Genomic DNA, 27,580 nt, shown 5'->3' on the forward strand with positions numbered 1-27,580 from the left:
TTTTATCAAAAGGGAGCCAGCTCAAGTGGACTGTAGGTCAATACATGAGACAAAAACAGGAACTGTGTGAAACTGGCCTAGAAGAGCTAAATTAAATGTAACTAGATTTACAGTTGTCAAACAAATCACATGAAACTATATTGTTATAGCAGAAAACAGAGGAAAAATTAAGAACTGTCTCAGTTCAAATAAATTGAGAAAGAGTAAATTGAAAACTGGCTGCAGTAAAATTAAGACAAACATTTGCATTTTAATATGAAAATAAAGATAATAACATCAGGGAATGTTTTCTCACACATAAGCACAGAGGAAGGATACAAGAAAGTCCTTTCTCTTCTGATTCCAGTCTGGGGTATGGTGCTTTTCAACACTGTTGCTGTACACTCAGCTCTAGATGGATTGTTCTGCTGTTGTTCCTGTCCTTCAGCTGAAAGCATCCATCTGAAATGTGAAATGTTCCTTCCAGAAGCACTCACATGCCCCCTGGAAGCTCCTATGGTACCATGGACTGTGCTTCCCTTCTTCATCCTGCAGCACTGACACCCTAAGGAGCATCACTACCAATGTATTAGCTTCAGAAATTACTCTCATCTTAGGAACTGCCATCAGCAGCAATCACTTTGTGTTTTTCCCAGTGTATTTTCTACCTCCTTCTCCTTTATAAATAAAAATTCAAACAATATCTATTCCTTAGAGAACATGTAAAATGATCAGAGGTAAAGTGTGCCTGTTCAATTCCCATCTTACCTGGCAGGTGGGCAGGAGGAGGGTGTTTGCACAACTGCTGTCAAGACCAAGCAAAAGTAGTTCAAGACAGAGCTAACATCTTCAACTGGAGAGGAACTCCCTGCAGCTATGTTCTGTGATCTCCTGAAATATGTGCTGTGGAAGAAATGTCTGTATCAAGAATTTTAATAAAATCTTATCTGCTTCCCTGTCTTTTAAAAGTGGCCTTTCTGCCCTTATTAAAGATAGATGAAGAAAACCCCAGGTACACATGTATCCTCTGGGCTGGTCCTGATTTTTCACTCTAGATTTTTGCTATTAAGAGACCAAAAAGAGAAGAGTGAGCTTTGTAAATGTTGAAATGCTGCCAACAGCTGTACCCTTCCTTCTTCAAGCACACAGAGAAAGGTACCCCTGGGTACTGTATGCTGTGTTTAGGAAGAAAACAAAATGAGAAGTGAAATACTTAAAACTCCTCCAATGGCACCCCACATGGCATGAAGAACAAATACAGGAGGGGCAAAGAAAACCATCACACTGGAGTGGCTGTGGAGCACCTGGGGCTCATCCCTCTGACTGGCCCAGAGAGAAGACAAGTTTCATAAGCATGACATGAAAAAGTCATGAACTCATCTCACCACGAGTGAAGAAGTTTTGATTGCAGTTTTTCAGAGCAAAAAGCAACCTCTGCACTTTTTGGAGCACAGAAATGAATGCCAGCACTTCAACCACACACTTCACCTCCCTCCTTCCCCTGAACCAAGGGGCAGCCCCACTTCTCTCTTTCCCCAGGGTGCCTTCCTGTGAGGGAGGGAATTGCTGGGGTGAAGGAGTGAAGGCCATGACCCCTCAGGACAGCTCATGGTGTGTGCAGCTCACCTCAACCACTGCCCTCACCACTCTGATGGCAAAACCAGCACTGAGCAGCAGCACCCAAGCTCAGCCCTCTCAGCCCTTGCCCTGAGAAACATCCACAGACTCATCCATGTGCCAAGAAACATCTGCCAGGATTTCCCCATCACTCACAGCCACGTTAAGGGGGTGACTCCCCTCTCTTGAAGGGGGGGATCACTAGGAAGGTCCTGTCCTTGTCCTGCAGCTCTCTCAGCAGAGGGAACGGCCACCTCTGTTTGCCCAGGGCTTTAAGTCACAGATCTGGGAGATCAGACTGACACTCCTGGAGCTTGAGTGAAAGCTAAATACAGGAGCATCAGACAGGGATGACAAATACACCTACCCATGTAGCTCAGTGATTAAGAAAAGAGCAATTTATCTTCCTACAGATTCACCAGATCAGCTCAGAGCTTGCCTCTTCCCTCAACACTCCTTTAGAGGAGTAATACATATCTCAGACATACCATCTTTGCCTCAGGTTTCTTTAGTTTATTTACCTCTTCAGAGTTTCATCTGCTTTTTTCAAGGTTCTTCTACAGAAAGAAATTCCAAATCAAACTATACACTGATGGTGGGTTTTTATTTCTCTGTTCAGTTCCATCCCTTTCTATGAGGTAGAAAACACTGCTCTGTGTTACTCTGGTCCTTGAAAAACATGCCAACAACTTGGCAAGGCCAGTGTAACTCCTGCAGTTTATGCCAACACCTGTATCTGCTTTAAACCATGATCCATAACTTACCCTAATTCATGGGGCTGTTTTCTAACACTTCCATATAGAATTTAACCTGTTGGGACTGCACTCACTGTGGCCTATAAAGTCACCATCCCTTCATTACTCAAATTCCATCTCTGGTCTTGCTTTCCCTGGTAACTCAGTTTCCTCCTTGCACTGTAAAATCCACAGTGCAAGTTTTCAGAATAAGTAGTTCAACAACAGCACAACACTGCTAGGAAAGCTCAAAGCTTCTACAGTATCTACATGGACTCACCTGTACCTCCTAAAATTCTACCCAGCTAAAGGAGGACAGTCCTGTTTTCCCTGGAAATGGATCACTTCACACTGACATGCACTCTCACCTTGATTTCCCCACTTGCCCATCCTGCCGAGAGCACAGCGGCCACAGTGCAAGGGGCCACAGGCTCAGCTGGGTGCATTCAAAGCACCCTAATCCCTACACACACCCTCTTAGGGGAAGGAATGGTGAAATTCCAACTGTGTCATACCCTTTTCCCTTTTGCTCTTCATCCTGACAGTGTGATTCTCCTGGAAGAACAAAGAAAGTGCTCTGCAGCACTGCCAAGAATCAGTTGAGGAACCAAAGGTGACTTCTCTGTAAAAGGATTCATTAACAGTATTTTCCACTTAACATACCTGTCATAAGGAAACACTTTGGCAAGGATAAACACACATTCTTTCAGTATATTTTCTGAGATTCTGGAATTCAGTAAGACAGGGAGTTCAAGTTCCTCAGTTTTAACAGTTATTAAAGGATCTGCCTTCCCTGAAGTTCTAGTTAATTTTACTATTTGTTTAAATATTTGATATCCACCAGAGCCCATGGCATTAAATTCCAAAATTAATTACATGGAATGGCAAAAAATCTCCTTTTGATTTAAAAGTGCTATCAGGTATCATTGCAGCTGTAGGGGAAATTATGAATAATAGTCAATGCACATTGTTTCACATACTAAAAGCACCTGCCAGTACATTTTGTCACTTCATTATTATTATTGGAGAAATTTAAGAGCATTAATCTGATCATTTATAGATTTAAGTATTTCCACCAATACTGTACTGTAGAAATACAGTAAATTATGGTCACTGAAGTCTCATTCTGCTCAATGTTGGTGAGCACCTGGAGATAAAGCAAATCTTGACAAGCAGTCATGGCCTTCTTTCTTATGGAAGTAGCCCCCAAAAGCCACAAAGCTGAGCTGGGATCAGGTTCACAGCCACAAAGATGCTGCTACCTCACAACATTTGTTATGTCAATAGTGTGACATACTATTGCCCTTTGAGAGGGAAATCCTGAAGCTACTTACCTTAAACTTGTTCAAGTGACTTTGCAATGCTGTTGAAGCCAAAATCAAACTATAAAATACAGCAGCTCCTTTTTAAATGTTGGTACTGTATATCTACATTTTCAAATAAACATCATCACCCAGCAAGGCTGACTTGAAGGATGCTGAGCTTCCCTTCAGGGCTGCTCTGTCCTGCATCACAGCAGCCCCCACCTGGTGGCAGCACAGTCACACACACAAAGACCCACACATGGGAGAAACAGTGTTGAAAAATTCAAAAAATAATATGCCTGTTGCTTATGTGGAGTGAATTCTTTCATTTTTCTCATGCCTTTGTGTGTTGCCAAGTTTCCTTTTCCTACAGAAAGTCCCATCGTTAAAAGACAAAAGCAAGATTTGAAATCCTGCCTGATCCACTTGCCCCTGAAGGTGTTTAACAGGAACACTGAATTGATGTACAACACTTGGCTGAGAAACACTCTTGTCTAAGCCACTTGAGATGCAATTTTTCTGTTACACCTCTCTCACTAACTATTCTAACTCCCAAGGATCACTAAAATGGGTCTAAGAAAGTAATGCTCTAATAAACCAGTGAAATTGCCTGTTAGACAGTCATCCCTCTGTATAATAATAGCTTAAAGTAATTTCTTATTCTAAGCATCCCCTTATTTTCCAAAACTCTGCCACTTCTTTATGGTGACCACAGATTCTCTGTCCTTCAGAGGATGGCTAGATATTACATGACCTTCACATCACTGAGTGAACAGTGAAAATTAATTCTCTTCCATATATTGTTTCTGTATTGATGTATTTTGTGAATGCAATCACATACCTTTAATAACTAAATTTAGCTTTTATTAAGCATGAACACAAAGGAAGAGACAAAAACATTTTATTTAATTTCTGCATTTTATTCTGAAACCAGTGACCTCATTTTTAGGGCTAAAGATCTCCTGGGTAAAAGTAAGTTGAAAAGATGAAACAAAGTGCCATGAATTAGTAATTCCAAAGCATTCTTCTGCCATACAGGAAGATAAATCATGTTATATTTTGCTGTACAAAAAAATTAACAAAAAATTGTATCCAGTATATGAAGAGAAAGTTTGGATCAGAACATCATTTAGATCATCAGTTTCTCCTGACTTCTATTTCTTGGTTAAGGAAAACCCCAACTCCCTTTGTCGCATATTTTTTTAAGAACGAAAAAAAAAGAAAACAGGAAGATGCAACTTGCAATTACGGACAAAAAAAAGTAATGCCCCTAATTTATGAGTTTTTGGACAGAAAATGAACCACTAAGCCTAGATTTGCTTCATCTTTTGAGTACCTTGTGATAAACTGTTCAGAAGTACTATTAAAATGAAAATTGCATCCTGATTTACATCAGTTTCTTTTATGACTGAACTTGTCTGCTCTAGGCTAGCAAACCCCAGCTTTTTGAGAAACACAGGAACATTTTCCAAACTGTATTTCAGTACATTTGTACTCATCTTAAGGAACAGTCTTGCAAAACATGCATACAAGACAGAACTGATTTTTAGACTAATAATACCTCATCCCCTGAAAGACTTCTAGAAATACTTAATCCTTCAACAAAACAAGCTTGTGGAGCTGATAAACACGATTTCCTCTTTCATGCTGCTTTTCAGACTCGTCAATAACACACTGAGAATCCACCTGGCCAAAAGAAGCAAGATGAAAGTCAGAATGCATTCTTAATGTCTTGCTATATAACACAGCTAAGAAAATGTCTTGAAGACTTCTGAGTTTTAAATCATACAGGAATTTCAGTTCCATACCACACACTCCAACAAAAGATCCAGGGCTCCAAAATGCTTTATCTCATGGTTTGCCATGATTTTAGAACACTATTTCACAATCAATTCCAAAGCATTACAGGCAGCATTTTATGATATACAATGTCCTGGGATTCTTCAGAGACAGTGGAGAAAATCTTGATTCAAGGCCTACACATTAGCTTTTTATAAAAGATAAACACCAGCAGAAGTGAGTGTATTATCTTCCTAAATCCAAGGATAACTGGATTTGAAATATGAAAATAGAAATATTTTGACCTAAGGCAGTATATCAGAACACACTCTAAAAAAAGCCTTTTAGAAATGAGTGCCCTTGGTTTGTTCTGTTGTCCCTCTTTTCAGGGGTGACCCAAACCCCTCCTTTACGGGCTGCAGGGTGGGAGAGGCACAGGGAGGGGGTGTGCAGCACTTTTACTCCTGCACTCACTAATTCCTCACTCCCTTTTTAATCAAGAATCTCTACTTGTTCTTCAGGAAATCCAGTGGCCTGCAGAGGCCCTTACAGAAAGAAAGGTAAGATTTCTAATGGAGCAGGAAGCTAGGAGAGTTCTCTCATGAAACCCTCCAGGGTCTTGAGAAAGCTGCTCTCCTGCCTGACCCCACCACATTTGTTACAGAACAAGACATGTTTCTGTCTGCCTAGAAAGGAAAAGCCACCTCAAACCACAGCAAACCAAACCAAAACTAAAATGCACTCATTCAGGAAAATGTAGCTACAGCTACTTATTAACAGAAAGAATAGAAAATTTTAAACTTCAACAAATGTGAAGTTACCTTTACAATCTCACCTTACAACCATGGAGAGCTCTGTTTAAAAATGCTAAATGTTTATATACACAAAATTAAAAAAACAAACAACCCAATAACTAAACAGACTCTACAAACACAGGGTATCAACAGCCGTAAGTGATTACATAAATAGAAGTTTTTATGCTTTAATTTAACCCTACACTGCTTTTTGGTATTTTCTAATTCAATAACCACAGAAGTTCTCCCTCTCAACACTCTTAACTGTACTCAGACGCCCCAAAAAAAATCAACCAACCAACAAAAAACCCCACAAAAACAAAACACTAAAAATAAAACCAAAAACAAACAAATGAAAACACCAAACCAAACAAAAAAATCCAAAAAAGAAAACCCCACCCCACAACAACTTCAACATTTATACACTTACCTGATTCCATGCATATGGCTTCTCATACCAGGTAGGATCAATTATGTCTCGAGGCTTTGATTTGCAGATTAAACTGAAATTACATAAATACAGCCTTGAGAAATACACCTGTATTTGGTTAATTACAAAGACAAAGGATTTTTTTATATGAGATACAACCAGGTATTTACAAGGTGTCTGTGCAAAAGGGAATCTTAAATTTCCCTCTTAATCTAGTCTGATTTTTCACTTCTCTGTACTTTGCCCATCCAGTGGAGTAAGTCAAAATAGAAATTTTCACAGGGACATATCAAGTATCAGAATGTATCTTCTTCTAACGAAGATAATGAGATTCTTTTTTCACAAAGCACTAGAATTTGCAACTGTAATTTATTCCTTACATTTTATGTATGCTTACTCACTAGAATGTATAATACAGCTATTTTTAGGGTATTTTGTTTTGCATGACAACTCAATTACTATAGATTGTCTGTCTGCTCCAGTTATTTCCTCAAGCTGTGCAAAGTACAACAGTAGTAGACATTAATTAATTCTGTCTAGATGTGTTTTTCAAAAACTGATTTTAGTCTTAAGTAGTGGTGACATGTTGTAAATACAATTAGCTTTTGAAAAATGGAAAACAGTTATGAAAGACTGTTCAGGCTAAATTTTTACCTATGTAATTGAATTAATAAATGTTTTTTCCAAAACACAGAAAGTACAATTGGAAAAAAAAAACAAAACCAAGAAAGATTTTATGCAAGGGAAAAGAAGAAATCATTACAATAATCAGACCGTTTACTGCGTCAAATAAAAACACACAAGAATAATATAAAATAAAAATTTAAATAAAAATATCTGTAGGATGGCTGGAAGACAACCAATAAATGTAAAAAAATTGTAGGAGAGAAAAGGCTACCAGAGAAAGGTAGAAAATCCTGAGGACAAAAAGCCTGGGGCTGGTGAGTGACCGAGTCAGGCAGTCGGCGCTGACTGAGCTGGGAACACATCAGTGCCCAGGACCTGTGCCAAGCTCTGACCCTTCCCCTCCCAGCTGGCTGCAGATGTCTGAACAATCAGCCCAAAATAGGTGCCCAAAGTGCAGCAAGTATTCACATGTCTGAACAAACAGCAGTGACATTTTAGTGCCTTCAACTCAGCATGGAAGCGCTGATGTCCCAGCACGAGCTGTTACTGTCACAGTCACCTCCAGACAGGGGCTGTGGCTTTGCCTCTTTCTGCCTATCCACATCCCTTGACTTCTCCATTGCTTGTGCTCTTTTAATTTTATTTCTAGTGCCTCAAAAGGTAAGGCTGACTTGTTAACTTACTATGGAACGCACCCAAATTTTATTTGGACTTTTGGAAATAGGAAGTATGGGTGTCTGCTTTTAACTTAAAGCAATTTGATAGTTTTTTTCCTACAGATAAGAGAGCAAGTACTTTCAAAACCAAGGAACACCTGAAAAATGAGCATGAACAGCTGCTCTGATAATCATTCTGATAACCCTGGGTAAGAGCAGGGTTCTGATCTTTATCAGCACAATGAACTGCCTAACTTTGACATCCTGCAGTTACTTCAGCCAAGCTCTATTGGCAAAAAAAGGTCCTATTTCTTACAGATGAGGCTGGTAAAAGTTATGTTATGGCCTCTGGGCCAGAACTCTTTTTAAGATAGTTTAGTGGAGAGCCAGATAAGGATGAGAAAATTCTCCTGGTGATACACACACAGCACTAAAATTCATGCATTGTACAAACAAGGGAAGATTTTTCACATTATGCTCAGCAGCAGACAGGAGAAGCTGTTCTGGGATATTTGACTGCACTCCTTCTCTCAAACTACAGGGTGAAAAATTCTCCAGGCTGGCTGCACTGAAGCACAATGGTGTTTTCAGAACCTGCTTCACTTCCAGAGGCTTGCAGGGAAAAAGGCAGGTGGCCTTACTTCAGTTCCTAAATTTGCCTGAGACTTCCAATTCACTTGGCCAACACCTATTCTGCACAGGTCTGCTGAGGAAGGAGAGGCAGCATACATGATTCAAATTCAATGTACAGGAAGAAAGAATTCTAAATACTTCTGCACTGCTATGCCATAAGACTCCATTAGCTTTGTCCTGGGTGCAAAAACAAGGATACAGAAGAGCTCATATCCTGTGGAACAGGTTTTACAGTCTAGGTTTTATGACTCTTAAGTGATTTGGCTTCCCTGAAGAACCAGTGCTTCCACAAGAAGTCTAAGGTTGTTTATTATACTGCTTTATAAATAAACAAAATAAATGAAATGCATCATTAAATGAGAGCATATATTATTTTTCCAAAGCCTAACCTGAGCTATGCTTCAAGCAATCACTCATTTTTGCTGAGACTGTGAAACAGAAGATATTTTTTCTACAAAATGATTACCAGAGAAGCTTCTGACGAATATCCTCCTGCAGCTGTGCCACTTGCTCCTGTCCAAAATGCAATGCTTGCTCACAGAGCAGCTTATTCATGGCTGTCCTCAGACTGTTTATCTGTAAAACACCAGATACAGAATATAAAGCACTTTAAGCCAGCACAAGGTCTGTATCATATTACACTGACATGAAGGTGGTTGTGGCATCCACATCATTGAACTTCAATTGGAATAGTATTTCCAGAAGTAAAAACATCTGAGGTTTCAGAAATGCTTCTTCCTGCAGCTGCACCTCTGGTGGTCAGTGATGTTAATATTTCAGCCACCTGGCATCACATTTTTAAGGTTACTCAGATATACAAGCTACCACTTGCCTGGACTTTTTCCAAAGCAGAATTCCTTCTGTGAAAGTTTTAAGCATTTTCTCTCTCTGTCCATAATTTTTCACATACACAGCAGCTTGGTGTTACCACTCTGGCTAAGGCATCATGAATACAGCCAGCACACCCAAATCAGTGCTTCCAGAAAATACCAGCTCACAGATGTGTGCACCAGCATGTTCACTGTGTCCCTGGAGACCCTTCAGGAGCAACCCCAAGGAGCTGCTGCACACACAGACCTACCCAGGGCACGTGTCACACACAGCCACTGACCTGCACTGCACAGGGTGTGTACGTGCCTCCCTCTGACACATCTCACTCTCTGAGCTGCACAAGGCACTAATGAGGAGTGCAGAGGCTTTATTGTTTGTCTGGCTGATCTGCTCTGAGATGCATCTCAATACAGATGACTTATCAGAGCTGTAAAATCAAACTGAAGCCTGCAAAGCAGCAGTGCTCTGCTTGTCAGTAAAAGCCATGACAATCCTAAGAAGAAAACTAGTAAGCATTGACTTCCAGTTAGTGCAAAATTGATGATTATATTTTGAAAAGTGTGTAACATTCTAGAGTACCTTATTAGTTCTGAGTGTAGGGAGGGGGCAACTGCTTCTCCTGATAAAAATCTAAGATTATATAAAGGGAGCACATGGAAAAATCCAGACAAACAAAACTGAAGAAAAACCCAACAAGCAAACAAAACTACAAAAACCCAAACCCCACAGTCCAAACAATCTCTTTTATTAACACTAAGAGTAACAAGCTCAGATGCACCGACTTCTACTGAATTCCAACCGTAGTGAAAATTCTTACTCAAGTTTTACCTCTATTATGTCTTCCAGTCCAAAATGCACATCAAATGTCACCTCCATATCATTTGCTGGAAACAGAGGAGCCCCAGATGTCTGACTCCAACCCAAACCACACAAAACACCAGTAAAATACTTCCCACTTTTATCAACTCTACATGAAAAAGAAAGAAAACAGGGTCACCAAGAGATGAAGAAACAAAACTCTTATGAAGACAGCCTTAAATGATTTGTCTAAGCCATGCAAAGCAAGACATGAGTTTGAAAGAAGCTGAAACAATTGAGAGGCATTCACACTCAGTCATCCTGGTTTTTAAAATATACAGTGATGATACAAAACTGAAGCTCTGGTTATAAAAACATATCCTCATAAAACTTACCAAAAATCATACATAAGCAAAATAAAGGAAAGCAAGCTTCACTATTTTGAAATGAAAGTCTGCAAATACCAGAAATTCAAGAAAACACAAAAGTGATGCCACTGACAGAGCTCAGCTTTTACAAAAAATTATGCAAGTTCCTCTCCTCATGTAGATTTAACACTCCCAGTTTACCACTCCATCTTCCCAGGCTTCCAGCACAACTGGCAGGAGCTGTAATGCCTTATCATGAGAAGAGACTCTGCAGCACCAATTCCTAAGTCCATGAACAAGTTATTTTACCTACATATTTTACTAAAACTCATTAAAAAAAAAAACACTAGGAAGAGAATACATAATATGGTAAAAGCAAATAAATAATACCTGTCAAAACTTTGTGAGGATCCTAAAGAAAATAACAAAAAGAGCCACCACTTTGAAATGCACAAATACCTGAGCTCTATTGCAGGAGCAAACAGCATACTGAGGAGTGCAAGCAGGCCATGAATAGGAGGCATCAAAGATGTTTCCCCTAAAATCACAGACCCTGGCACCAAAAGAAAAAAAAAAATCAACTAACTCTAAGGAGCATTTAATAAAAATGAAACCTCAAAAAGATGTGACACAGAACTACAGTGACATATTTACTCATTGAGCTATTCATATAAAACCAGCAGTCTAGAGAAATCATCCAGATGTTTTTATTAGGCATTACCAGCTGCAGTTACTGATATATCAGTGGCCACCAAGAGCGGCTGAAAGGGATCTTCTGCACCATCATGGACAACAATGGAGTTTATGCTCTCCTTATGTATGAAAACGTTTCTGGGGAAGAAATATTTTCAACAATAAAAATCTCCAAAACTCCTAAAAACATGTAAGTAAAAAACCATTTTAAATTCACAACAAAACTCAGAGTAGATGCTTACTGTTAGCAGGTTTAAATGACAGGTAATAAATAATCTCTCTATGAGACAATAATGAACCTTAAAACTACTCTAAGATTTAAAATACAATAGCATGTGTATTAATGCAATTTAAGTTTGACTCCTTCAGTCTTTTCAATGAATAAAAATTTGGAAAAAAATCTGTAGGAGTAACTAGGTGGCTTTTGCCTAGTTTATTTATTGAAAATAAAAGGCAAGAACATGACTATACTTCCCAATAAGTCTTCTCATACCTGAACTGGGATATATTGGTCAGACTGTAGCATTTCAACTGGTAAGGACTGAATGGACCAAAAACTGTTACCTTCAAAAAGAAGAGAGAGAGAGATAGAGAGAAATGATATTCTAGTTGGCCAGCACCTGGAGCTCTTCAAATCTAAATGCTTTATAAATTAAAGCCAAACACATTTCAGCATGTACTGAGCAACACTGAGCTGCTAAACTGGTAATACAACACTTCCATTTCACTCATCTAAAGCAAACTTTGCTTGCTGAGGCACTTAAATAAAATTATCTATTTTCACAGGTGCTGCAGATTCATGACTGTCCTCTTGCTTAAAAACACCAGCACAGACTTCACAGATCACTGAAGAAAATAAGGTGATTTTATTTATATGAAGAGGTCTTTAATCTTGAAAATATCTCACTTTATGAAGTGGGCAGTTAAACAGGATTACTCCTGGGGATAAATGGAGCATGATTAGGTGCTTGAAAGCCTGAAACTGTGTGACATCTGAAATGAAAAATAATCAGAATGTAGATGAGGCCTAACTTGTAATTACAATGCAGAAGAGGACATACATCTTCCTGTTTTATATTCCTATAAGTCACTATATTTTGAGCTATCTAGTCACTATATGTAGTGACTAGATAGCTCAAAACACATTTCTCAGTTTGGCACTGGCATAGGAAAAGCATCAGTACCACTGATGCACCTATCCCAGCTGCTTACCTATCACTGGCTGATGAAGAATCAAACACTGTGTACAGTGAAAACCATGTTTAGATTTTCTGAAAAATTGACAGGGTTGTAAACTTGCTCTTTTGCTATATAATGAAGACTATTATGTAGGGAAACATTACATTCAGCTGTTCAATTTTATCTCTGTTGTGCCTGAGTTCAAAGTGCTGCCTTATTAGAAGAGCAGGACCACTTAGCTGTCAGGCTGTACTTCAAAACTCTGTTCAAAGCTGCAGCAGAGCAGTCAAACAGTGGTCACACTATGGCTTTCCACCAACAGAAAGCAGAATGATGAAATGCCCTATGAAATGCATCAAATAGAGCTTCATTATTTGTGGTACTTTCAATCCTCATCTCCATTCTAACAATGTGAGAAGCAGGGTCATGTGATGACAGGCCAACACCACCACTGAAGTTACCTTATGGGTTGGTGCATCAGATTTCTTTTCAGAAAAGCAGTTCAACAATTTTTCAATGAGATCCTTTTCCTCCTGTCCTACAGATATGGGCATTTGCTCTTCTTTCTTTGCTCCGTCCAAAAACAATTCCTTGAGCAAATCATGGCTTTGCTACAAAATAATGGAAGAGTTAAAAGTCTTGAACAATTATTTCTTCAAAAGTTTAACAAAGACGGTCCTACACAAAGAAATACATATATACAAAACCAAAAAACAATGTTCTGATGACCTTTCAGGTTATATAAAACAACAAAATGGAAGAGAGTTAAAACTGAAGTGTGACTGTGGTCACAAGGGTTTTGAGGATGAGAGAGAGACAAGAATGTTGACTCTATGTTCAGAAGGCTTGATTTATTATTCTATGATATATATATTACATTATGACTATACTAAAAAGAACAGAAGGAAAGTTCTCAGAAGCTAGCTAAGCTAAGAATAGAAAAGAATGAATAACGAAGATCTGTCTCTCAGCAGAGAGCAAGACCCAGCTCTGCTGTGAGTGGTCAGTAAATCCAAACATCCACAGGAGACCAATCACGGATCCACCTGTTGCATTCCACAGCAGCAGACAACCATTGTTTACATTTTGTTGCTGAGGCCACAGCTTCTCAGAATAGAGAAAAATCCCAAGAAAGGATTTTTCACAAAAGATGTCTGACACTGAAGCAGTTACAGTTTTTCAGAGTTTCAAGTCAGACTGGAGCAGTTCAATTGAGGAAATCATTTCCCAGGAAACATCTTTTGCAGAAGGGGTCTCAAAGCAGCAATGCTTTTGGCCACAGCTCAATATGCATTATGCACATATACAAAAATACACTGCCCTATTCAAGTATTAACCTTGCCACTAGTCAAGCTGCAGCTCAGCTTCTCAGGACAGGTGTCACACACATCTTTTGTGAAAAATCCTTTCTCTAGGATTTTTCCCCCTTCTGAGAAGCTGAGGCCTCAACAACAAAATGTAAACAATGGTTATCTGCTGCTGTGGAATGCAACAGGTGGATCCGTGATTGGTCTTGGGTGGATGTTTGGATTTACTGACCACTCACGGCAGAGCTGAGTCTCTCTCTCTGCTGAGACACAGACCTTTGTTATTCATTTTTCTATTCTTAGCTTAGCCAGCCTTCTGAGAACTTTTCCTTCTATTCTTTTTAGTATAGTCATAATGTAATATATAGCATAAAATAATAAATCAAGCCTTCTGAACATGGATTCAACACTCTCGTCTCTCTCTTCACCCTGAAACCCTTGCAAGCCCTGTAACAGACCGGCACACGTGAAACAAATCAGAGCAGGCCAAGCAGCAGCAGCAGCTCAGTGAGGACCCACCTGTGACTCGTGTGACTCCTCAGCCAGCTCAGCGTGGCTCTCCTCGATGAGCACGTCCCGAATGTTCACCAGCCCCCGGCGCCCCGAGTGCCGGAACACGTCCACGTGCAGGACGCCGTGCACCAGGGAATAAACCTCCACCAGCAGAGTGCAGCCGCTGACCAGAGAGGCAAATCTCTGGCTGGCACTGCAGCTCCACGGCTCCCCACACACCAGGGACCTGGCAGAGGGACACATCTTGCAGATCTTGAACTCTAAGGCCTGCAGCAGAAACATGGGAAACAGCTCTCGACTGACCAGAGAACCAGCAAGGAAATATTTCATTCTCAGCAACTTATGTTAACTCCTACAGCTGCTGTGAAGCTACTGGCATAATTCTTCCTCCATCACTGCCAACGCTGACAGCCCATATCTCTTCAATATAGTACAGAGTTGCTGAGGAATCAGTGCAAACAGTGCAAAAAGGATAATTTGGTAGTAATTCACTATTCACAATTAAATCTTAGGAGCACAGAGATGTCTTCTCTGGAAAAACCTTGAGTCTACAACACTCTTCAACTACAGTAACAGCAAACAACAGTAAAATCACTACAGCTCCTCTGTCCCTAGCAGGCAAGAGAAATTAAGTTCCCATGTCCACAATCATTCCCTGTAATTATGTCTTCCAATGAATTTACAGCAGAAACCCTGGGCTTTTTCTAGCTAGTCATTAAAAGCGGTCATTAAAAGATCAGGCCTGAAGCAGAAATATGTTTCCATTTAGTACATGTGCAGAAAATACAAAAAAGGATGCTTCTTGCCAAAATTATTTTTTTACATCAATTACTAAAGAAAATCAAACAAAATTAGCCCTGTCAAGATCTAATCTTATTCCTGCTGGTCCATTTCTCATTTTCATCATTAAATGCTTCTGAAAATAAGACAAAAAATTAGCTAAAAAATATCTGAGTGAGCACTGAAAAACTGGATTACAATTAAAGTATAGTTACTTTATTTGTAAATATAGCTCAAGAGAATTATTTCTTTGAAAAACTAGCTATAAAATCCCTCTACTTTGTGTCAAAAAGATCACTAGATCTCTAACACTCATATGTTATCATCAAGAGATTTCTGTCTGAAAAGATACCAGGAAAGCTAGCAGTTCAGAGAACAGCAAAACAGCATAAAAAAACCCCACAGCTTTACAAAATTAGAATTTCTCTACAATTAAATACAACGTAGTTCAATTGCATACAAGAATTTCTGCTCTGTAAATGCACACACCTCTGGAATTTTATTAATGAAGGCGATTTGAAGGTACTTCCATGAGCAAAATATGTATTATTTAAGTATTATTCTGAAAAGCATCCTGACAAAGTTCACTCCTGTTTGCCAGACACAAAAACATCCAGCAAGCCACAGCCAACAGCGTCACCCCTACCTGGAAAGGAAGCCCTTGAAGACACTTTGGAATCTCTTTTAGTTTATTTAAAGGCACTTCTGATCTATTGCCATAATCCACAAAAAAAACCTGGAAAAAGAATCAAGAGATTCAACAAAGATTCCACAACATTAAAACTGCTACCTTTAGTGGCAAGAAAAGTCATGACTTGAGTTTAAATATTACAGTACAACACAAATGTTACCAAGTCACATGGAAGCAAATTCAAAGTCTAGCAAGCATGCAAATGAAGTCATGTCAAAAAAATATGTCAAATACTATCACATCTATTATTGGATCCCTTGGCAAAAATATCTCCTTGTAATGCAAGCAATTCACTAAATCTAGAAAAGGCAAGGTTCTCTGAAAGACTCCAAATTCTTTCCCCACATTCAAGTCTGTGTAACCTTACTTCTTCAGTGAGAGATACTACCAAAAACTGCTTTTAGCTAAGCAAATGTGAACAGGTATTCAGTGACTGTTTATAAACTCAAATGAGAAAGTCACGAGATTAGCACTACTATTCACTCATTTTTCATGACTTTAAATCATGACAATATTCAGTATTAACTCTATAGTGATGACACTCAGGTTAAGAAATAAAAGGAATTCAAAGGCCAATCTTTAAAAACTGTCCTAAAACTGCTGAAAAATACTGGCCTGAAAAATCAATACCAATCTTGGACTGTGGCACTAATTTCCATTACTCGCATCAGCATAAAGAACCAAAATATTCAGATTAATTTGATAATGATATAGAACTCAGCAGCATAAAGACCACTCCAAAAAAACCCCCACATTTTCAGATTCACTGCAGGTTTTAGTCTTTATTTTACTTCATTCTGCACGAGCTTCTCAATTTAATACTAAAAATTCCTATATTCTGGAAAAGAAATGAATTCATGTATTCTGGCCAGAGTGATTTGTAGAAAAAATAAATAAAAAACAGGCAGCAAAGCTCCGAGATTGTTAACCCAATTACATGCTGCCAACTCAATATGACACAGCACATTACCTCAGCAAGATCCCCATGAATATAGAGAACGTGAGCTCTGTAGTATCCTCTCTTTCCCAGATAAGTGAATGGTGCCAGACAAAGCACATCTACACATGGAGGCACTGCTAAATCCATCAGGTTCTGATAGTCGATTTCAGCACTCAGAGCTCGGAGCACAGCTGTGTTTTTTTCATCTGTCCTATAACCCCAGAAGTGTCCAACTTCTACTACCTGCAGTATAAAAATCAGATAGTATCACATTTCAAATACAAACCACGTATGTGCAAAATACATGCAAACACTCCTACTCTTGACAAACAGTTCACACACACTGCAACAATGCAGTGAAGAATTTCTCTCACATAATTGAGGATTTTTTGAAAATGTTTATTTTCTACGCTACTGCAACACACTTCTCATCTAAACAGATTCTGAGATAAGCATTACTAAAATACAGGGACTGTTTTCATTTCCCTAAACCAAGTTAACACACAGAAAATACAAGATTGACTAGACAGGTGCAGAGATTTGGTGCACCTTTTTTTATTAGTGACAGAATACCAGCCAACTACGTGTGCCAGCCCATCAGCAGTGTCACTGTTCTGATGAGCCCTACCTTAGGGAACTGCTGAGAACACACACCTATTTAAAGCCAATTAAATACAGCAAGTCATCTTCTGAAATGTCTCTTCAGAGTTTATATTTACTGCTTGTGATAAAAAACAATCTTTATTCACAATATTAAAACAGATATAAATTCACCTATTAAAACAGAAGTAGCACAGACAGCCAAGAGATTGCAATGGGTCTGATCTAATTTATTAACATTTTTCATCCAAGAGATTTAGCTGACTAAAAGGAGGAAAATATTCTTTTCTCCACTTGCAAAACATGCCACTACTAACAAGAGCAGTTTTAATACTTCATCATTTCTCCTAGCTCAGTGGTTTGAATGGTTTTTAAATTTCTACTTCAGCAGCAAATATATTGCTATTACTCTAGTAAGACTAATGAAGATGATTAGCAAAACTAATGAAAATGATAGCTAACACAAGATTTAAAAATCTCAGCTTCAGATTTCAGAAATATTTGTATATACGTAGAATTTTCCCCTAATACACTTCCACGCATGAAATATTTTTTCTGAATGAGCATATACTACCATTAATTAATCTCATTTCTCATATGCACATTTTCTGAAGAAAGCTGGCAGTTAATAACCAAGTAAATGGCCCAAATACCTTCTGATTTTCATTTTTATAGTTTACAGAAGTATTTTACCTCTTCCATTAATCCTCTTTACATTCATGTCTACTTCCAGCTAATATTTACTGCCAGCAAATCCCACAAATTTTGTGAAGTGCAAACATGTGAGTACTGTTTAACAAAGAACTACTAAAAATAAGACCAAAATATTCCCCATGCTTCTTACAGACACCTCTGCACTAAAAACATTATCAGTACCCAATTTTTTAACAAAAGCTGGTCAGATATTAATTTCTGCTAAGCTATCTAGGTACTCATTATTAGATATGACCTACTTATATATAACATTCCTACCTCTGTTACCCTGATGGATAGAAAACGACTTGGGATCATCTTTGACACTTGTAAATCACCAAATAAGATTTTCACAGGCTCCACTGTCTGCTTCTGACAATCCACATTTACTCTAAAATGGAATGAAGATGCTAAATACTTCACTCACAAGGGGAAACTCAAGAGGATGAATTTTTTTGCTTTCATCTGCTTCCAAGGTACCCCCAGGGCACATTTATGTACTTAATGACTTTTATTTAGAAATACATTAATTCAATTAGAACACAAAATGACCACAAAGAACCAAATTACTGCAGAGTAACTTTTCAACTGCAATATAACCAAACACAAAGATACATACCAGGGTACAACTCTGCCATCACTTTATTAGAAAGTGAAAAAAATCAGGGTTAAGTAGTGAGGCTTTTCGTGATGGCATTTTCTTCTAAGCTTATTTTTTGAAAACACAGTATACAAAACTACAAACATAAATTCAGGAAATTTTATATATATATGAAAAATAAAATATTCCTTTTACTTGACAAAAGATAAGACCTTTTAAGTCTTTCAGCCTAGGAGACTTCAGCTCCTCAAGAACCAATTTTCACAAAGATTTCAAATGCTGTTTTGGGCAGAGTGAAAGTGCTAAAATATTTTATTAAAAGCTAAGTACAATCAACTGGAAGTAAAATACTCACCTGTACTTTTATCATCTCAGTTCACTCCTGCCTTCCTACTCTAGATTTCTTATTTTTAAATACTGAAATAGCTGCAGACTAATCAGGAGCTAGGCAGAATGCCATTCTATCAGTTACTTGTATGACCTGAAGCTCAGAAGCAAAACATGGAATAACACTGCAACAAACATGCCAGATTTTCTGAGCAAAAGCAGGTGTGGAGCAGAGAGACTCAATACATTGCATTTCACAGCATTATTTCCTATTATGTTGTAACATCTCATGCTCTTATGTTCTCCCACTTTTGTTAAGCTCCATCTCTCCCCCTTTCTTTTTTGTCCCCAAATGCTACTCCCTATTTATTTTGGTTATTGCAATCCCCACATTGTCAGGAACAGAAATAACTGTGTACATCCCTATTTTTGTATATCAAAGGAAAATGGACTAGAACTTTGGGGGTGAGGGGAAAGATGACTGCATATTGGAATTCTCTTTATCTATAAAGAAATATTTAGAACAATCACCTTATTTCTAGCCCTGCAAAAATATTCTGCTTAGACAAAGTTTACATCTGTTTTTTGAACCTAACATTTTTTCCTTGGTGACACTTCCAAGGAAATTCCCAACAAATCCAGCAAACCTCATTTTGTTGCAAAGAAACACATTTTACATAAGTAATACAATTACCTTAGAAATTCCAAACCTACAGCTTCTGCACCTTGCACTTGTCTTCTGATATCCTCTGGATGATGAACACACAGCTCAAAGGGAATCTTCAGCTGTGACATCTTGACTGCCAGGTACACTTCAGGGAGAACCTTAAAAACCTCCTTTGGATTACGGGAGAACTCCACAAAAGCCCTGTTTGCAAAAAAAAAAAAACACAAAAAAAGAAAAAGAAAATATTTTTTTTTCCTCCCTGTCTTTATCCTAGCAGACCAGCAAACAGTAAAAGATACACTCCTCACAGGCTCCTTTTTTTTATGTACCTTAAAACTTTAAGTATCATGATGGTGATAAGAAAACTTTCTAACATTGCCACCAGCACATGTTAAATTTAATGCAAACAGGATGTGAAAATATATGTGACTAAGAAAGGCATTAAATGTTGGAAAAGGAGTAAGAAGGGTTACATGAATTCAACTTTAGGCAGTCATAGGCTGAAATTAGTCAGATTGTCAGCTCAAAAAAGCCATCAGACTGTACAAATGAGCTAAATTCAGCATAACAGACAGAAATAAATACAGACAGATGATTTGCAATTAAGGCCCACTGTTAGAGAACAGCAGAGACAAACCAGAAGGCTCTGCCTCAGCTACCTTATCTAATGTTATTCCAACCAATGTGCATCAGACTTCAAAACCACCTTTTTCACTGATACATTAAAAGTAAGTTACTGAATCGAAGGAGAGAAGAAATGAACTAAATTTGCCAGTAAATCACTGCAAAAGAAATTAATTACTGGATTTGTAAATGAGAACATAAGGCAGGATATTTTATTTTACACTCACCTTGATCCATTGTAGGAAATAGATTTTACCTGCCCACACTGTCTAAGCAGTGACTGCAACTGTTTATGGTATATATATCCATAGGGAGGAATGTTCTTCAGCTGTAAAGAAAAAGATGTTAAATTTAGATGCCTTCAATTGCTTTAATGCATTTTCAAGTTCACCTAGATAGTTAGCTTTCTCCCTCACCTGAGCTGCAATAATTTTGTGCAATCTGAACTCCAACAAATTCCAAAGTGCCAGATACTACAGTACATTCAAGAATTCAAAAGACAATAAAAAACACTGTTTTGCTGCTAATAATGCCCTACTACTTCAAACCAGTAGACAAACTATAAATGAAGCAAATTAATTTGTAATTATATATATATTAATCTGATACATGTTACAAAAAGCTGTCTAGTGTCTCTTGATTTTGCTTGTAACAGAAAAGACTGGACTGCTATGATTCTTTTTCCACAGTGGGGAACTCTATCCTGTACAGCAGGCACAGCCTGGGAAGCTGAAGGATCTTCAGCTGCTGCACATCCTGGCAGTCCTATCACACACTGAATTACTGAGCTGTGCTGGGACAGCTTGCACAAGTGGAAAGCTCTCTCACATGGATATAAACCTCTTAGGGATGGCAAAGAACACTCTCCTCATCTTCCTTCTGTAGAGGTGTAACTCCAGTGTAAGCTTTCACAACTATAAACATTCAACTACAGTCATGTGCCCATTTCACTAACTTTTTCTTAATAGTATCTCATGAGATCTTGATTTAATACAACATCATGAACTCCTGATTAGAAACTTCAAACTTTGAGACTTTGAACTATTTTTCAGAGTCTATGCAACTGTCTCTTCTTTTCTTTGGCCCTTACAACTTCAGACAGGAAAAAACAGATTATTTTTTTACCATGTTCCTATGCCTTGAAAATTACAGCACTAAGATCAGGGGCTGGTCAAAACCATGGTCTAGGTCAGACTGCAGAAACTCCCTCAAGGGAAGATAATTCAGAGACCAGACAGTGGGAGGTTTAACTGTCTTTTATCTCTTCAGCACACCATTAGGAGCAGTATATGGCTGTAAGAGTCTCTCCAGGTGACAGCCTGAGGAACTTGCAGCATTTGTGCCCAACATGATCATTTACACTGATGAAGACACAGCAGCTACTTCTTCCAAAGTAACAAGCAGCTGATGTAAGAGTACATCAAGAATTAAATGCATTAAAAGTGAGCAGCTATTTAAATCTACCAATTTAATGTTAATCAATGCTGCTGTGGCGAGACTTTATTCCACAAGATTGAGTCTAGTGTGGTATTTTGCTTCAGTATCCTTAAACTGCATGGAGCACAAAAAAATCCCTTGTCAACAAGATTTTCTGACTCTCTCTCCTTTTTTATCTATTGTCTCTTGTGACAGTGAAGTCTATTCTTTGAGACTTGTTGGTAGATTTGGTTTCTTTAAGCACAGGTCATGGCTGTTTTACAGTGTAATACCTACTTCAGATACACCAAATATTTTCTTAGTTTAGACTGCACAATTTTGCAAAATCAACACAGCCATTTTAAATTTGCACATATGCAATCAGCTGAAAAGCCATTTCAGAAGATAACTCAGTGTAACACCTGAGTAACCTTGAAGCAACACACACATATGTCATGCACTAACAAGCAGGAGATGACAAAAAAACTAACACTGAAGTTGCAAATCTACATTAACTTAAGTACTCAGTAAAAAGTACCTATCAAGGGTGCTTTTTACTGAGTACTTAGGTTAATGTAGGGTTGCAACTTCAGTGTTAGTTTTTTTTGCTCTATTTTTCCAATTTTTTTTTTAGTTTGATGAAAGTTGTTTGCCTGTGCAAGATTAGCAATCAAATGCATAGAGGCAGTTCTCAAGAATTCTTTGAAAATTGCCCACCTACACAATGTTTATTTTATTGAAAGAAAGGAAGGTGGGACAGACCAAGCAAGGATCAGAGTAGGTAATTATTTCTCTCCTTGCCCAAGTCAGAACAGAACTTGAAAATAGCACCCAAACACTTCATATTTCTGTTACTTTATTCTTAATTGAGACATTCAACTACTTAACCTACCATTACAGTGGTTTTTGGATCCTTGCCAGCAAGGTCTTTCATGGCAATTTCTCCATTACATTTTCCAAAAGTACAGTAGTTTGGGTAGAAAGCACCAGCTATTACCACCTGAAATCAAGAAAAGACTTTGTGAAACACAGCAGACTGTATTCAGTTTCTTGAAATGAAATACACTGGCAACATATAGAGACACCAAAAGATCTTCATATTAACATTTTTTCCCGTCTCTGTTCAGGAATTACCAGAACTGGGGACTAAACACAAATTCTTAAAAATAATTTTTTGTGAAAATAGCTCAATTTCTGGAACAATTCTACAACATTAATGCTTTTGTATGCAGACTTGCTCTATTCTATTGGTTGAAAACTGCAATTGTTAGTTCTGATTTCAAGAGCCTAAATTAAAACAAATTCACACAAAATAGCTACAGGTAAATTGTTCAGTTTTCAAGCTGTATCTTAAAATGTTCAACAACTCAGCTCCAAGAAGCTCACTGCTTACATAGTTAAACATATTGCCGCTGAAATGATAAATAAGTCTGGGAAAATAAAAGCACTGCTAATCAGTTCAAATAAGACAAGTAATTGAATTGGAAATTAGACAAAGTTAAAATAGCTAGACATGAAATTCCCTGTACTCCCTCCCCACCAACTAACCAAGCCAGTGTTCAAATAAAACACCTCAAGCAAGGGATAATATAATTTTCAATTAACTAACATTAGTTGTCCTTCTGCACTGCCAAAACACTGGGTTTTTTTTTCTACCCAAAACTGCTACATCCACATAGAATTTTGGAAAACAAGTGAAATACTAGTTCATCAATATTATGAATTGAAAATCATGAAAATTGATATGAAGATTCAACTGCAATTTTTGTAAATAACATTTCTTTATGACAGTAAAGCATTACCTGCAGGATGAAGCGTTGCTTGCACACATATTCCTCGTCCATAGGAGATGGCTGAGCTTTAACATGCATGTTAAATGCACTGACTCTCTTCTTCAAGTTGTGAAATAACTCTGCCACCTGAAATTTGATCTCCAAGTTACATTTAAAATGGATCAAACCCAGCCTCAAACTGAAATAAAATCTGTTAGGTAAAGTCTGAAATAACTGGGCAAACTCCCTTCCCTTTTCAGGTGACTGGTAAGCATTTCACCAATACATTGCTCAGTACCTTCTTGTTGGAAAATAATTTCAGTACTGTGATTCAAGCAATTTTCCCAAAATCTCCTTATAAAGAACAATTCTGTATTGACAAAGCATATCATGCATATATGACACAAAACAAAAATTAGAAAAAGAACTGAATTATCTTTTACAAGATGGTATTTTCTATTTAAGTCATTTTAGGTTTGTAACTTAGAAGGTAAAAATCTTGCTAACAACCAGGAATTCTGCACCCAACTGCAGCAGTGACCATGCTGCACCCTCAGTTTAGCAGACAACTCTGATTACTGTGAGAGAGATCAAACTTATGCCCCCCAGCAGAACTTATTTCAGCTTTTCCAATATTCAGCATTTCCAAGAAACTCCCACAAGCAACCCCTGGTCCTCCAACCACACAGAGTGAATGCCTTCACTCTCCCAAATGATTCTGGAGCAGATATACAAAGCAGTGTCCACACAGCTTTTTTGTAGCTGCATTTACCTTTCCTTTCAGCTGCTGGCAGTTCTAGCCCACTACCAGAATAACCATTGCCAGAAAGGAGCCCCTGGGACTGACTCAGTTCTGCAAGCTCACTTCCACACAAGGGGATTATGACATTAGGATCTTTAGGTGCAGCAAATAGAAGCCCCCAAATCTTACTAAGTGTTAAGTGCAGGTGACCATCCTAAATTCATATATTATGTTGTGCACAACCTCTTCCAGCATTATCTGAAACTGAGAGGCTGCCATGTGAGACTGATCATTCCACTGTCCAGTTTAACAAAATTTGCTTTTATCACTTTTTTTTGGTTGTTATCACATCTCCAAGTCATAAAACTATTGCCATTTCTTATCCAGACAGCTGCTCACTATCAAATTCTATTTTTATTTCCTTTTTGAACACAGGCCCCTCATTGCTCATGCCAAAGGTATGAATTGGTGAAATAATGGCCAAGGCCATTCTGCTGATCAGTAAGTCAGGAATCTTATTTATTTTCCCCTCAATATATCCCATTAAGCTTGAAACCCACTGTGATGCTGAGTTTTCATTAACTGCTGCAGTAATGTTTGCAAAAAAGCCCCACAGACTCTCAAGGCCAGGCCTCACTATGTAACTGTGTTTGCTTAGAGTCTTCCCAACCAGAAAACAGAAGTTATTTAACAACAGACAGCAGTCACACAACAACCAAGTGATCTCAGGAACCTATAACATCAGCAAATAATAAGAGGTTTCTTAAAAATATTTTAAAAATGATAAGCAGTTAATTTAACCACTCTGTTTATCATAACAAAATTCCTTTCAACTAAATTAATAGTTTATTTTAGGAGAATACACATCTATATATATTGATAGATATGTAACACAGTAGGTTTACCCAAGATTTTAACATTTACAGAGAATGAGGAAAGTTCTTCTGCTTATAAAAACTACAACCTATTTAATCTTACCTCTTTGATCTTGTTTATATGAATACAATTAGATCGACCCCACTCAAGCTCTTCCTGAAAAAGAAAGTTAGAACTTTTTTCTTCTACTGCTAGTAAACTTTATCCCATGCTTTTCTAGGTGGACACAAATAATAGTTGCATATAGCCACAGCAGAATTTAATCACATTTCACAACTCTGCATTCATACTAAGTTTTGTGACATGCATGAAAATGTAAAACAGTTATGTATTTGACTCTAACTATACTCTGTTTATCACCAATGAAGCTGTGGGTCATCGAACCTTTCCATTATCAACCCACAAGTCCAACACCTCTGTGCTGCTACTAAAAAAAAAAATCTACTTTAACATTCACACTTAGAGAATCACAGGAATGCTACTGTTTGGGAAAACCTCCCAGATCCTCAAGTTCCACCATTAACCCAGCATTCCTGTGTCCAGAACTGAGCCATGTCCCCAAGTCCCACACCCATTTGAAGAAATCCATGGACAGTGACTCCACCACTTCTCTGGGCCATCTGCTGCAATGTTTTCAGTGAAAAAATTTTCCTAATTGCAATCTAAACCTCTCCTGGTACAACTTGAGGCCATTTTCTCTGCTTCTATCACTTGGGAGAAAGAGCCAACCCCCAACTCAACACAACCTCTTTTCAGGCAGTTGTAGAGCAGTAAAGTCTCCCCTGAGCCCCCTTTCTCCAGACTAAAAACTCCCAATTCCCTCAACAGCTCCTCACCCTGGAGATTTGTGCTCCAGACCATTCACAGCCCCACTGCCCTTCTCTGGACACACTCCAGCACCTCAGTGTCCTCCAGTATTCTCCACACAGGGCTCAAGGTGTGGCCTCACCAGTGCAAAGCACGGGGGGGGGCGGAAATCATTGCCCTGGTGCTGCTGGCCACATGACTGCTGATACAAGCCAGGATGCCACTGGATTTCCTGGCAATCTGGGAACACAAACTCAGAACTCCTTTCTTTGCATGCACATCTTTATCAGACATCCTGGCTACTTGTAACTCAGTGTATGTTATGCACTGGTGATCATAAAAGATACTACAATCTGGAAGAACAAGGGAAATAAAAAAGGTTTTATCTTGTGTACACAAAAGGAGGACTGGAGGCAGCTACTGGGGGCATGCTACTGGTTTTTGTGACTGATGTACTTAAACATCTTCCATCTTTCAGGGTTTTCTGAGGGCACAGAAATCTGTGTATTTAAAAAAACAGAGATACTTATGCACAATAACAGTATTTCTTTCAACTACAGCTCAATTTCTCTTTTTAGGTTGGATTTCAAACCCTCTGGCCACTGTTGATTCCTCTGTGGAAGGAGCTAATATAGGGGATTGTCTTCAAGTAACTCTGCACTGGATTCAAATGCTTATTTTCTCTCAAAGCCTAGCCTATTTATGTATGAAAAGTCATAATTACTGTAAATAAACATTGCTAGCAAAACTTCTTCCTTTTTGTATTTACTATGAAAAAAAATACTCCAGCACTTAAGTCCCCAACCTTGAACAGAGAAGAAGAAAAAGTTTAACTAACCTTGGGATTTCTCAGCTTCCCTTTTTCTTTGCAGGCCTGCCATGCCTAAGGAAAAAATGGTGTAGTATTCAGATACAAAATGTAATGCTTTAGTAATAATTATTACAAATATTAACATGCCATTTAAAACTATAAATTTCTTTTCATATCAACACTGAAGGTAATTTTTCAACAACAGGCTGTCCACTGGCTTTATGAGAGGAAATGGATGGAGTGTTCAAGCACATGCAACCACAAATTATTAGAACAACTGTACTCTGTAATTTGACACTTTAAAAAAGCAGATTACTTTCAAAACCGTTTCTTTTTCTCCTGGCTTTGGGACAAAAGCAATGAAATGACTGATTCAGGTAAGTTCTGATGCAAATGCCTCCCAGAAAACAGGGATGGAAGAAAAATTAAAATACCCAGCATATTAATGAAAATCACTTCATTATTAGGCAGCTTATGACAGATGCCTGCAGAACACATTTCTATTTTGGCAGCAAGTCACCTCACAAAACAATAATCCAGCTTACTGGGGACACTGACTACACTGACTGCAAGGTTGAACAGCCAGACTGCATCTCCCTACCTTGATAGAAAAGAAGGAATCCAATCTGAATCAAGGAGTTTGGAAACAAACTTTCCTGAATTTACCTGTTCTTTTAAAATACTCAGCCATTCAAAACACAGCTTTCACATCACTCACACAAAGAGATATTTCACTGGAAGCTCTGTCTGAATGTTCCTGCTTATTCTCCAGGACAACATACTGTTTTACAGAAACAGCATATTCAGATGAACAGGTGATAACTACCAGGTGACACAAGGGAAATGTGTAACAGTATTTAGGGAATTCATAAAACATTATTTCTGAGCCTCAGGATTACTGGATACATGTGCCATACATGCCCCTGTGTGCTTCAAGAAATTCTAACAGCAGAGCCGAAAAAAATCCAAGTCAGTTTTGACCAAAGGGCAA

General features: G+C 38.2%; 1 protein-coding gene across 4 annotated transcripts in view; it reads right to left on the minus strand.

Annotated features, from left to right (window-relative positions):
* Positions 1–4,613: 4,613 nt before the first annotated feature.
* TDRD9 (tudor domain containing 9) overlaps positions 4,614–27,580 on the minus strand; it is a 69,379-nt gene continuing 46,412 nt past the window's right edge. For 2 of the 4 annotated variants that reach the window (XM_064714122.1, XM_064714123.1), the window contains 18 exons: positions 26,617–26,661; positions 25,074–25,127; positions 23,384–23,500; positions 22,474–22,581; positions 20,393–20,493; positions 19,569–19,742; positions 18,226–18,337; positions 16,684–16,896; positions 15,669–15,758; positions 14,249–14,509; positions 12,884–13,033; positions 11,737–11,807; positions 11,272–11,381; positions 11,010–11,103; positions 10,213–10,351; positions 9,020–9,129; positions 6,638–6,710; positions 4,614–5,320 (listed from right to left, as the gene is read on the minus strand). In XM_064714122.1, the coding sequence (XP_064570192.1) occupies positions 5,225–5,320; positions 6,638–6,710; positions 9,020–9,129; positions 10,213–10,351; positions 11,010–11,103; positions 11,272–11,381; positions 11,737–11,807; positions 12,884–13,033; positions 14,249–14,509; positions 15,669–15,758; positions 16,684–16,896; positions 18,226–18,337; positions 19,569–19,742; positions 20,393–20,493; positions 22,474–22,581; positions 23,384–23,500; positions 25,074–25,127; positions 26,617–26,661 (2,118 nt within the window). In that variant the 3' untranslated portion in view covers positions 4,614–5,224. Of the gene's footprint in view, positions 5,321–6,637; positions 6,711–9,019; positions 9,130–10,212; positions 10,352–11,009; positions 11,104–11,271; positions 11,382–11,736; positions 11,808–12,883; positions 13,034–14,248; positions 14,510–15,668; positions 15,759–16,683; positions 16,897–18,225; positions 18,338–19,568; positions 19,743–20,392; positions 20,494–22,473; positions 22,582–23,383; positions 23,501–25,073; positions 25,128–26,616; positions 26,662–27,580 lie in introns of those variants that run through there. The other 2 variants (XR_010440420.1, XM_064714124.1) reach the window with 2 other exon arrangements.

Source organism: Zonotrichia leucophrys, chromosome 5, assembly GCF_028769735.1.
Source record: "Zonotrichia leucophrys gambelii isolate GWCS_2022_RI chromosome 5, RI_Zleu_2.0, whole genome shotgun sequence".
Taxonomy (NCBI): domain Eukaryota; kingdom Metazoa; phylum Chordata; class Aves; order Passeriformes; family Passerellidae; genus Zonotrichia; species Zonotrichia leucophrys.